Below are 13,109 nucleotides of genomic sequence, written 5' to 3'. Positions count from 1 at the left end.
AGGGAAAGAACAAAGTGTGGAATGACGGGAAACAGACACAGGGACACACACATTCCCCCACGTGTTCAGAAATAACCCAGGGTGACACACACACATATACACACACATACACGCGCGCTGTGTCGGTTTCTCTGTGTGCTTTCTTGAGTGGGTTGGTGTACACTTCTTACAGCCACGTGTCTGCATGTGACTGGCACATGCCCAGACACACATGCCCATTTAGCCTCAGAAGCACAGAATGACAGCTGTGTGGAGACCCATGGCAACACACAAATATAGACACTTAGACATACATTAACATACTGTGTCTTTTCACATTTTCCTGTGTGTGTGTGTGTGTGTGTGATTTTCTGAGTATGTGGACATCTGTGTCTGAATTACGCAGATATATGTAGGACAGAAACATGAGGGCACACACTCTGAGAAGCACACACAGAGCACCTGTACCTCTGCGTGTGTGTGCACGTGTCTGTCTGTCTGCTGGCAAGTCAGGGAGGAAGGGGACACCGTCGTTGAGTTGGGAGGAGGGAAGCCAGGAGAAGACCAGTAGGAGGCGTCCTGGCCTCGCCCTGTTTCCTGGCACACAGGCTCCGCCCCCATCCTCTTGCTGAGCAGGATCGCGGGGTTTGGGTGGCACTGCTGTCCCCTGATGGGTCAGTCAGCGAGCACTGGTCAAGGCCCTGGGGTCTGTCAGCTCATCCCGGCCTCTGTGGGGAGACGGGGAAGGTCCCACTAAAGATCCGCCTCCACCTCTAGCAAACCCACACCCCCTCCAGGGCGGTGGGAGACGGAAAGCCTGCCGTGATCTCAAGGATGTGGAGCACAGAGCCAAAAGGCCGCCCCAGGGTCAAATGGCGCCCCGCGTCCCCAGTCCCGCCTTCCGGCTCTACGCGCAGGCCAATCCCTTACCCTCGCGCCTTAATCCCACGTGCTCGGTGTGAAAGCTGGGAGAGCAGGAGCCGCCGCTTCCTGGGCGGCTGAGGATTAAGACCAGTCTCAGGGCAGACACCCATTCATCCAGCAGTTATTAATTAAGCACCTACAATGGCTGGACTGTGTTCTCAGCCCTGAGGCTTCAACACGCCACACAGTGAAATGCATTGTCCTCATGGAGTTTACCTTCTGCATGGAGGAAGCTAGTCAATAGACCAGTAGTGCAGAACATGTCAGGGGTGGTAAGTGTCAGCAAGAAAGCCAAAGCAGGGCGCTGGGTGGAGAAGGGCCGGGGGTGGGAGGGGCCAGGAGATGATCTAGGAGAGCTTGGTTAAGATAACGTCTGATCACAGAGTGGAAGCGAAGGTGTGAGCTGCTGACGGGAGAGGGAATAGAAGGGCAGAGGGCCGTCGTCCTCATAATGACCCTGCTCTCCCATTTTACAGTCGAGGAAGTGGAGGCACAGGGAGACTAGTAATTTGCCCAAGGTCTCACAGCTAGTAGAAAGAGATCCAGGATTTAAACCTGGGCAGGGTGCCAGTGGTCTAAATCGGTGGTCCTCAATCAGGGGTGATTTTTGCCCCCCCACCCCCCAGAGGATATTTGGCAGTGTCTGGAGACTTTTTTTTTTTTTTTTGGCCCCCTTCTCCGCTCTCGGGATCTTAGTTCCCTGACCAGAGATTGAACCCAGGCCACAGCAGTGAAAGCACTGAGTCCTAACCACTGGACTGCCAGGGAATTCCCAGGGGCAGGCCTCTCACTGTTGTGGCCTCTCCCGTTGCGGAGCACAGGCTCCGGACGCGCAGGCTCAGCGGCCACGGCTCACGGGCCCAGCCGCTCCGCGGCACGTGGGATCTTCCCGGACCAGGGCACGAACCCGTGTCCCCTGCATCGGCAGGCAGACTCTCAACCACTGCGCCACCAGGGAAGCCCTGGAGACATTTTTGACTGCCATGACTGAACTGGAGGGAGGGTGCTACTAGCATCTAGTGGGTAGAGGCCAGGGATACTGTTGGACCTTTACAGTGCACAGGACAGTGCCTGACAGCTAAGCAATAATGCATCCACATGGCCAGTTATGCCGAGGTGGAGAAACCCTGGTCTAAATCCATGAAAAGCACTTGACAGAGAATATGACACATAGTAGGTGCTCGGTAAATAGTAGCTGAAAAGGAGGAGGGAAATGATTTGGAGAAGGTTGCAGGGAAGAAGTGAGTTCAAGAAACAGTACATGTTGGATGGACCTAGAGAATAGTATACTTACGTAAGACAGACAGAAAGAAAAATACTATATGATATCACTTATACGTGGAATCTAGAAATAATACAAATGAATCTACATACAAAACAGAAACAGATTCACAGACATAGTCTTATGGTTACCAAATTGGAGAGGGAGGGAGGGAGGGACAAATTAGGAGGATAGGATGAACAGATAGATACAAGCTATAGTACATAAAATAGATAAGCAACAAAGACTTACTGTAGAACACAGGGAATTATATTCAGTATCTTGTAACAACCTATAGTGGAATATAATCTGAAAAAAAAATAACTGAATCACTTTGCTGTACACCTGAAACTAACACAGTATTTTAAATCAATTATACTTCAATTAAAAAAAAAAAGTACATGTAAATGAATCTGCCAGCTAAGAGAACTCATGTGATTTCTGTTTGTTGGGTGGGTGTAAAGGGCAGGGTTGTCCCAGGGAGGGTGGGTGCAGGTGAGGCCAGTGGTGGGAGGAGGTTGATGGACTGGGGATGGGGATGGTAGAGGCCGAAGCTGGGCCACCACCAGCCTTTGAAACACTAACCAGAGGACTGGTCTCTCTGTCCCCTGCCACCCCATGTCTCTCCCCCCATCTCTCTTGGCCACTCTGCCCAGAAGGGGACAGCCGGAGGTTGAAGGGGGCCATCCAGAGGAGCACGGAGACGGGCCTGGCGGTGGAGATGCCCAGCAGGACGCTGCGCCAGGCCAGCCACGAGTCCATCGAGGACAGCATGAACAGCTACGGCTCTGAGGGCAAGTGAGTGTGGGGCCCGCAGTTGTCTTGGGCGTGGGACGGGGCGGGAGGGACAGAGCAGCGCCCTCCAGGGTCCCTGGGTCAGCCTCAGGCTGGGAGGGCTGCTAACTCAGGGCTCCTGGGTCATCCTCATCCTCAGAAGGAAGTGATGAAGCAAGGGTGCTCTGAGGGAGTGTGATGGAGCATGGACTCTGGTACCCAGCTGTCTAGATCTCAGTCCTGGCTCCACCGCTCACTGGCTGTGTGATCCTAGGCAAGTCACCTCTCTGTGCCTCAGTTTCCTCGTCTGTAAAATGGGGAGAGTACTGCCAGCCTCATAGGGGGTGTTATGAGGATTAAATGGGTTAATATTTATAAAGCACATGGCACAGTGGCTGGCAAAGCAGTGTCAGTAAATGAAGAAGGGGCTTGGAAGGGGTTTTGTTAGGATCGTTGTTATTTCCTCTTTACTCTCTTAGTTCCTTAAATCCCAATTGGTTTTTAAAAATGTGTACTACTGCTTGATGAGGAGTTTCACACACATCAAGTCATAAAACATTAGGTCCAATTGGCTCCTTGCCTGTGTTTCTCTCCCCCAGCTGTACATTAGAATCGCTGGGAACTTGCTACAAATACAGATCTCAGGGCCCCAAGTCCAAGCTGCTGAATCACATTCCTTGACAGTGGAGCCTGGGAATTCCATTTTTAAAAGGCTCCCTGGGAGAAGACCAATCTAGACTGGGGCTCTCATTGTTGGAACAATCATGGACCCCTCTGAGAATTTTGGGAAAGCTTTGAGCCTGCTTTCCCCTGATAAATATACACATATGCACCCGAATACAAACAAACACTCATTTTTTAAAAAAATTTTTAAAATTTCATTTACTTATTTTTTTGGCTGCATCAGGTCTTAGTTGTGGCACGTGGATCTTCGTTGTGGCATGCGGGACCTTTTGCTGCTGCATGTGAGCTCTGTAGTTGGCGGCACGTGGGCTCTCTAGTTGAGGTGCTCGGGCTCAGTAGTTGTGGTGCGCGGGTTTAGTTCCCCTGAGGCATGTGGGATCTTAGTTCCCTGACCAGTGATCAGACCCGCGTCTCCCGCATAGGAAGGCGGATTCTCAACCACTGGGCCACCGGGGAAGCGCCCACAGACACTCATTCTTACCCGCACAGTCATACAGACACACTTCGTGTAACTGTAGCGGGTTCCTACATTCTCCTAAACCCCATCCCTGGCAAGGAAACTTTGATCCAAAGTGACTTCTTAATTGTACAGATGACCAGGGCACTCAGAGAGGTTGTGGGGCTTGGCCTGGATCACACAGCACGTTAATAGGTCTGGAACCCAGGAGTCCCAACTCTCAGCCGGGGCTGGTACCACAGCACCCCATTGCTTCATTGTCTCAGCCGTCCTTGGCCAAGGAGGACAGGGGTATCACCATCCTTGTCAAGCACAAGAGGAGACTGGGGCTTGGAAAAGTTAAGTGCCCTGCTGTCCAGTATGATAGACCCTGGACGAATGTGGCTATTTAAATGTAAATGAATTAAGATTAAATATTCTTTTCCTCTGTTGCATTCGCCATATTTCAAGTGCTCAGTAGCAGCATGTGTCCAGCACCAACTGTATCGGACTGTGCAGACGTCGACCATTTCCGTCATCATAGGAAGTTCCATTGGACAGTCCTGGCTGAGTGGCTTGTCCAAGGCCAGACACCCAGCCAGGCTGCTGGGAGGTGGGACTGGGGCTCAGCTGCCACCTTCTGCTCCCGTCCTGTTTCTGGCCCTGCCTCGCAGCTAGGGGCTCTGCCACCTGAAAGCCTTCTCCCCCTCAGCCCCTCCTAAACGGGGCGTCTCCGATCTCTGAATGGCCTTGCCTTGGCAGATTCTGCCGGTCCACCCACCTCCTAGGGAGACTTTCCAGAGGGCGAGAAGAGGAGGAGGACAGGCGGGAGGGAGAGGGAGGGGAGGAGGACGAAGGAGGGAACAAATGTTTTCTCTAACCTAAGAAACTTGGCAAGGCAGCAAAACTTGGAGGAGGATATTCTAGGCATCTGGGTAGCAGTGGGTCCCTGCTGAGTTTCAGGGAGTCAGGAGATCTGGGTACTAGTCCTGGCTTGGCCACTGACCCCCTGAATGGCCTTGGCCATGTCTGTAGTCCTCTGAGCTTTAGGGAGGCGGATAAATATCTCGTCTGTTGGCCTCGCAGACAGGTCAGAAGACCAGGTCACGGGGGCGGCAACATGGTGCAACGAACAACAGCAGGGGGTCAAACCCATATTCCCATTTTACAGAAGAGGAGCTGAAGGCTCGGAGAGACCACATGACCTGTCCAAGGGGAGCAGCATAGGAGGGTGTCGTGAAGAAGAAATGAGATGATGCCTGCACGTGACAGGTGCTTAGGAGGTGCCTCTCGTTGTCATTTGCTGTCGTGTGATTTAAGGGACCAGAGAGTATGCTATATTACAGATGTATTCAAAGCCAGGACTCTGGAGTCGGACAACCCTGGTTTTAGCCTCACTTCTGCTTCTTAAGAGCTGTGTAGCTTTACAGAAGTTACTTTACCTCTCTGGTCCCAGTTTCTTCATCTATAGAAAGGTGTCCATAATAGTACAGACCACTAATAGAGTTGTTGTGAGGATTCAGTGAGTTAATATATGTAAAACACTTAGAACAGTGGCTGGCACATAGCAAGCATTATTATTATTAGCTATTGTTATTGTTGTTTGTTGATTCAGCCACTGTAAGTTGAGTATTTTGCTCCTCGTGGCCAGTTGCATCCTAGTAGATAGAGTGAGCCACCCCCATTATAATTGTGTCTAGAATGTGCTTAGCACAGGATAAGCACGGGATAAATGTTGGCTGTGATGATTCTGGTTATTAAAAGGTTTGCGGTGGGTGTCTTGAGACAGTTGAGCAAGGATCAGGGAGAGCCTTGCCCTCGCAAGGGGGGCTGAGTCTTCGTGGAGCCCAACCAGGTGCTACCCCCTTCCTCCAACACCTGGGTGAGGAAGGGAAGTCGAAGGGACAGGTGGGGACATTGAGCTGTGGTCAGCCTCCTCTTTGTTCTGGAGGTATTTTGGGCACTGGCGGGACCCAGATGCCAGGCTCTGAAACAGGAGGGGGTGTGACCGTCCTCCCCCTGGGCTCTTGCCAGCCCAGCTGAGGCTTATAGGGAGCCGGCATGTTTGAGGAGCCCCTGCCAGCCTGCAGCCCCTGGTGGTGCCAGGTGTGTTTATTCCTGCAAGTGGGCACAGGGATTTTCATTTAGCACCTACAGTGGATTTTCATTTAGTACCTACAGTGTGCCAGACAATTGGGCCGGGCCTCTCAGAGACCCTGCCTTCCACTGGCAACGCAACTAGCAGTGTGGTGAGAGATGCAAAGGGCAGGCACAGAGAAATTTGGAAATGCAGCATGCAGCCAGGTCTCAGGGCTGAGGAACAAGGGCTCCCCACAAGGGTTGGGCCATTCTGCCATTGACAGTGCTTGGGCTCCAGGCTACATGATACCAGTTACAGTGGCTTTAGCCCTTGCTATTCAAAGTGTGGTCCACGGCCCAGCAGCATCCCCCGGGACCTTGTTAGAAATGCAGCATCTCTTGGGACTTCCCTGGCAGTCCAGTGGTTAAGAATCCACCCTTCCACTGCAGGGGGCACAGGTTCGATCCCTGGTCAGGGAACTAAGATCCTGCATGCCACGTGGCATGGCCAAAAAAAGAATAAAAAGAAATGCATCATCTCAGTTTTCTTTTCTTTTTTCTTTTGCTATTTAGCAAGGTAGTATTTTTATTTATTTATTTTTAAACAAGTTTCAAAAGATTTTTTTTTTTAATTGGGGTATAGTTGTTTTACAGTGTTGTGTTAGTTTCTGCTGTACAGCGAAGCAGAGCTCCCTGTGCTGTACAGCAGGTTCTTACTAGTTATCTATTTTATACATATTAGTATATATATATATATATATCAATCCCAATCTCCCAATTCATCCTCCGCCCCACTTTCCCCTCTTGGTGTCCATACGTTTGTTCCCTACATCTGTGTCTCTATTTCTGCCTTGCAAACCGGTTCATCTGTACTATTTTTCTAGATTCCTCATATATGCCTTAATATATGATATTTATTTTTCTCTTTCTGACTTACTTCACTCTGTATGACAGTCTCTAGGTCCATCCATGTCACCACAAATGACCCAATTTTGTTCCTTTTTATGGCTGAGTAATATTGCATTGTATACATATACCACATCTTCTGTATCCATTTGTCTTTCGATAGGCATTTAGGTTGCTTCCATGACCTGGCTATTGTAAATAGAGCTGCAATGAACATTGGGGTGCATGTGTCTTTTTGAATTATGGTTTTCTCAGGGTATATGCCCAGTAGTGGGATGGCTGGGTGGTATGGTAGTTCTATTTTTAGTTTTTTAAGGAACCTCCATACTGTTCTCCATAGTGGCTATATCAATTTACATTCCCACCAACAGTGCAAGAGGGTTCGCTTTTTTCCACACCCTCTCCAGCATTTATGGTTTGTAGATTTTCTGACGATGCCCATGCTAACAGGTGTGATGTGATACCTCATTGTAGTTTTGATTTGCATTTCTCTAATAATTAGTGATGTTGAGCATCTTTTCATGTGCCTCTTGGCCGTCTGTGTGTCTTTTTTTGAGAAATGTATATTTAGGTCTTCCGCCCATTTTTTGATTGGGTTGTTTGTTTTTTTGATATTGAGCTGCATGAGCTGTTTATATATTTTGGAGATTAATCCTTTGTCCGTTGATTCGTTTGCAAATGTTTTCTCCCATTCTGAGGGTTGTCTTTTTGTCTTGTTTATAGTTTCCTTTGCTGTGCAAAAGCTTTTAAGTTTCATTAGGTCCCATTTGTTTATTTTTGTTTTTATTACCATTACTCTAGGATGTGGGTCATAAAAGGTCTTGCTGTGATTTATGTCAAAAAGTGTTCTTCCTATGTTATCCTCTAAGAGCTTTATAGTGTCCAGTCTTACATTTAGGTCTCTAATCCATTTTGAGTTTATTTTTGTGTATGGTGTTAGGGAGTGTTCAAATTTCATTCTTTTACATGTAGCTGTCCAGTTTTCCCACCATCACGTATTGAAGAGACTGTCTTTTCTCCATTGTATATCCATGCCTCCTTCGTCCTAGATTAGTTGACCACAGGTGCGTGGGTTTACCTCTGGGCTTTCTATCCTGTTCCATTGATCTATATTTCTGTTTTTGTGCCAGTACCGTGTAGCCTTGATTATTGTAGCTTTGTAGTATAGTCTGAGGTCAGGGAACCTGATTCCTCCAACTCTGTTTTCTTTTTTTCCAAGATTGCTTTGGCTTCATCTCAGGCTTCTAACAAGAACCCCAGGTGGTTTGTGGGTTAAGGTTGAGAAGCTCTGGCTTAACGGTAGTAATGTTCTAGAGCTAACACTATACAGAGCACTTGCTACGTGCGGGCACTGTGCTAAGTGTTTTTACACGTATTGACTCATTTAATTCTCCCAGTAACCTGATAGCCCTGGAACTGTTAATATCCTCATGTTACAGAGGAGGAAATGAAAGCCAAAAGAGGTTAATTAATTTGCCCAAGGTCACACAGCCAGTAAGTGACTTCAATTTTGGGGATTCAAATCTAGCATTTGGAGTCTGCCCTTGCCCATTCTACTCGACTCTTTCCCCCCTTTAATGGCTGCATCTGTCAAGATTTCTGGAGGTGGATGCTTCCAGGATGGTTTGGTAGCTCAACGAGTCTGTCTTTTCCCTCCGCAGGCCTCAGCATGGTGAACCAATTCTGGTTTACCCCCTGGGACTGGGGAAGGGTTTTCTCTTCCAGTGCCCCTTTCTGCCTGATTGAAAATTTGGTTCTGTATGTTAAGGATGGAAGGGAACAGTTGTGGGTTGGGCAACCATCCAAGCTCCCACTCCCACCCCCGCCCCAAGCAGGCCCATCTCCCCTAGATAAAGGGCAAGGATTCAAGCCCCCTGAGAATGGACCATGAGGACACTACCTCCCCAGACCCCTCATCAATCCTGAGATACTCCCTGGTGACCATCTGCTTCAGTTTGGGTTCCCCAGAGCCAGACCCAAGACATGGATTTGAGTGCAAGCAGTTTACTTGGAAGGTGATTCTGGAAAACCATGGTGGAGGGGCCCATAAGAGAGATAGGGCAGGGGAGGCATCCAATAACATGTGTGTTGAGAAGCCAGCTGCCACTGTGGGCATCTAGAGCTTAATCCTGATGGGGACTCTAGGAGTCAGTGTGGAACAGGTGCCTGAGAGTCATTTCCTGGGAGGCCAGGGAGCTGGAGTATTTATACTCCCACTTGTGTCGGTTACTGGTTGATGGATGTTCACGTTTAACTCTCCTGCCCTTCCTGTGGCAGCGAGGGCTCTGGAGACCAGAGAAATTTCTTAGGGGCCAGAGAAACATAGCCAGAGGAATGAGGGTGCCAACAGTTAGAAGTCACTGAGCACTGACATGGTGAGGGTCAGGGCATGTGGGGGACAGCAGCAGCGTCTGCTGTGCTTTCTGAGTGTACAGCGCCACCGTCTCCCAGCTGCCCGAACCAGACGACTCTCCCAGACACCTCCTGCTCTTTCGCACTCCGTATCCAGTCCATGATGGGGCTCTACCATTTCACTCCTAATTGTCTTTGACTCCATCCACTCCCCTCCCCTCCCCCAGCCGTGAGGCCACTCATCACTCTTGCCTGGATACCTGCAAGTCTCCTTTTTGGTCTAAACTGTACAGTCTGTCACTCAGCACTTATTTCCTCTGGATTCTGCCAGCTTCCCCCAGTCCGCAGCTGTGTGCCCCCTGCTCCACCACTGAACCTCTTACACTTCCCTCCGTCTCACCTCCAGATCTTTGCATACATTGCTCCCTCTACCTGGTACTCCCTTTCCTACCCCTTCTCCCTCTTTGCCCTCTGACTCATTCTTCCTCCAGATCTCAGCTAAGAACATAAGGTATATCTCATGTGCCAACTTCAGCTAATCGATAGTGGCTCCCTGGAGCACTGTGTTGAGAAGGATTCTGAAGTGCGGTCCGGGCTTGGCAGGAGTGTTGAGGTTGATTGGCAATGTCTGTCCTGGGAGTGGGCAGGGGAAGTGGAACGGCACAGGTCTGCCATTCCTCTGGCTGCATCAGCAGCTTCCACAGCCTGTTCTTCCCCCACCACAGCACCCAGCAGTCTGTCTTACTTCTCACATGTGTGTCTTTTCTGTCCTACTAGACACTGAGTGTGGTGCCTGCTCCGCACATGGCCTGGCCCACAGGAGATGCCCCACAAATTTGGATGAGTAACAGGTGGAGACTACATGCAGAAGTACATAAACACATGTGCCTCTCCTTCCCGCCCCTCCCCAGCCTCCTTCATCACAGACCCAGGGTCTCAGCATCCTCCCCATAAACCCCGAAGCTGTCCAGGCTGGCTGCTGGCGCCCCTCCTCCTCCTTCCCTCTGCCCCTTGTTGTCCTGTGGTGTCTGGGTCATCAGCATCCTGCTCCCCGGGTGTCTGGGTCATGGTGCCCACAGCCCTGGAGAGCAGAGTGTGAGCCGATGGCAGGGCCACTGCACCCAGCCTCAGGGTGGCTTCCTGTCAAGGCTGTTTCAGTCATCACCGAAGGCCCAGGAGGATGGGTGGGTGGTCAGAATCCCCTTTCCCACCTCTGCTACTTAGCAGTCATCGTGCCTGAAGGACAAGCAGGACAGATGTGGCCATGGGCTAGGAGATGGGGATTTGTTTGCTTCTGTTTTATAAGCACCAGTATTTGTTGAGCACTTGACTGCACCAAATTCTGTTCTAAGGCGTTCATCTCATTTAATACTCACAGTAGCACCAAGGGTGGCCTATCATTGTTCATTCCTACCTCACCGAAAAGGAAACCCAGGCTCTGAGTGGTGAAGAGCTTGTCTCTACAACCAGTGAGTGGGGGGAATCAGGATTCAAATCCAGGCCTGCCTGGCCCCAAAGCGTGGACTGCAAATCCCTGTGCTCTGCCCTGGGCAAGGCTAAGGTCCCCTCGGGACACAGAGACAGTGTAGCAGAGAAGCAGAGTAGGTGAACCCCGAACCAGACTCCCAGGTTCAAATCCCAGGTCTGCCACTTACCAGCAGCATGATCTTGGTCGGGTTACTTAACTTTTCTGTGCCTTGGTTTCCCCTTCTGGAAAGTGGGCATTAATAATAAGTACCTAGCTTGCACAGCATTGTTAAATGAGGTTTAAATGAGTTAATATGGATAACTTAGTACTATCAGTGCTTGGCTCACGGCAAGCTTTTGATCAATAAAAAATAAATCAAATCCCTGGCTTCACGCCTAGGAGCTACGCTCTCGTGGCCCGGGGTGGGGGAAGGGGTAGGTTTGGGAATGTCTTGAATACTTGAGAAGCTGGAGTCAGGACTGTGTGATGCTGTGTATCCTGGCATACAGTCAATTCTGCTGCAGTGCTTGTTTTGAAAACGCAAATTTGTTCCAACACGATGGAAGTATTCTGGAATAATTTGAGCACAATATACATTTCGCCTTTGCTCAGGTGTGATTTCATCCACGAGAAACACGAGGTGAACTCGGGAAACTGCACCCATGTAGGAATGCACAAAACATACTCCTCGCTTCCTCCTGCCCCCGCTCCCCACACACCTGGTGTTAACAGCTTCCCACCCGTCCATTTCAGACAGCCCTCCGTCACCACATTGCAGCAACTCACACTGCAGACCTGCTGACACTCATTTCCAAAAGCAAGCATCAGGCTGTCTTCACGGTAAAGCACCATATTTATTGTAGTATCTATGTGTTTCTTAACCATTTTACAGGTATAAGACTGTGTTACCATTTTTATTATATCCCTGTCCTTTTTTTTTTTTTCTGATACACTTTTTGGGTGTTGTGCCCCTAACCGTATTTTCCCCATAAGCTCTGTGTTTGACTGCAGGACTTTGCACTGCACTGTGGTTTTTAGGAATGTATGTTTTGCATTACAGCAGAGCCGACTGTATTGCAGGCTCAGCGAAGCTGTGGGAGGGTGGATGGATGGACGATGGACATGTAGGGGCAGGTGGTGAATGGATGGACAGAGAGCCCGTGAACCTTTCAGAACCATATAACCCATACTCACCACGAGGGCTGGGCTGCCTTTTAATTTCTGATGAGTTGAGACAGGCGATCCATCTGGAAAAGAGTAGAAGTCAAAACCCCCGAATAACCCAATTATTTCTTTAACCATTGAGAACCCGGGAAAAACAGAGGCCAAACTGAGCTCAATGGTTAATAATAAAAGACAAATGGGTTTCAGTTCCACAAACAAAACTAACAGGATTTGAAAGGCAGGAAATCTCATTTCACCAGTAACACAAAATAAAAGGCCAGCAGAACAGAGGTTTTAATCCTGTTTCAGGTCTCTGCCTCTGCCTGGTGGCATGTGTCCCTTGGAAGAATCAGCTGCTGTAGCCACCCTGCTCCCCCTCCCACCCCGCCCCAGATGACCTGGCCTCTTTGTCTCAGGCATCCAGATGCTGCACTTCCTAATAGGTCTGGAATTGGAAGTGCCATGAAAACACCACAGAGGGCTTCCCTGGTGGTGCAGTGGTTGAGAGTCCGCCTGCCGATGCAGGGGACACGGGTTTGTGCCCCGGTCCAGGAAGATCCCACGTGCCGCAGAGCGGCTGGGCCCGTGAGCCATGGCCGCTGAGCCTGCACGTCCGGAGCCTGTGCGCCGCAGCGGGAGAGGCCACAACAGTGAGAGGCCTGCGTACCGCAAAAAAAAAAAAAAAGAAAACACCACAGAGAGGGAGAAGAGGCTCTCCCAGGCCAGGCAGCAGGGACCCGCTAGCCACGGCATCTCAATCCTTTACTCATTCAGCAGATGCTGTGTGCTAGGCCCTTTGCTAAGCACCTTGCCTGCGTCATCCTGTTGAGTCTCCCCAACAGCTCAGCCAGGTGACTATAATTTATTTCCATTTTATACATGCAGCTCAGAGAGTTTACCAAACTTACCTCAGGTTGCACAGCCCTGGAACCCAAGGTCTGTATTATGCCGAGTTCAGTCTCAACCAGTATATTTTCCCAGTTTGGAGGCAGCCCAAAGGTTTGGCAGTAAACATCTATTAGTTCCTACTGAATAAGGCATGGTAGCAGCAAGTTTGTGGCATTTACTAATTCAGCACACTC

General features: G+C 49.8%; 1 protein-coding gene across 2 annotated transcripts in view; it reads left to right on the top strand.

The window, feature by feature from the left end:
• RIMS4 (regulating synaptic membrane exocytosis 4) overlaps positions 1-13,109 on the top strand; it is a 62,832-nt gene that overhangs the window by 38,682 nt on the left and 11,041 nt on the right. The window contains exon 2 of one of the 2 annotated variants that reach the window (XM_007464778.1): positions 2,824-2,962. In XM_007464778.1, coding sequence (XP_007464840.1) covers positions 2,824-2,962 — 139 coding nt within the window. Of the gene's footprint in view, positions 1-2,820; positions 2,963-13,109 lie in introns of both variants that reach the window. The other variant, XM_007464779.1, reaches the window with a different exon arrangement.

The sequence above is a fragment of the Lipotes vexillifer genome, unplaced genomic scaffold, assembly GCF_000442215.2.
Source record: "Lipotes vexillifer unplaced genomic scaffold, Lipotes_vexillifer_v1.1 scaffold53, whole genome shotgun sequence".
In the NCBI taxonomy this organism is placed as follows: Eukaryota; Metazoa; Chordata; class Mammalia; order Artiodactyla; family Lipotidae; genus Lipotes; species Lipotes vexillifer.
This window is presented reverse-complemented; position numbering and strand designations above follow the sequence as displayed.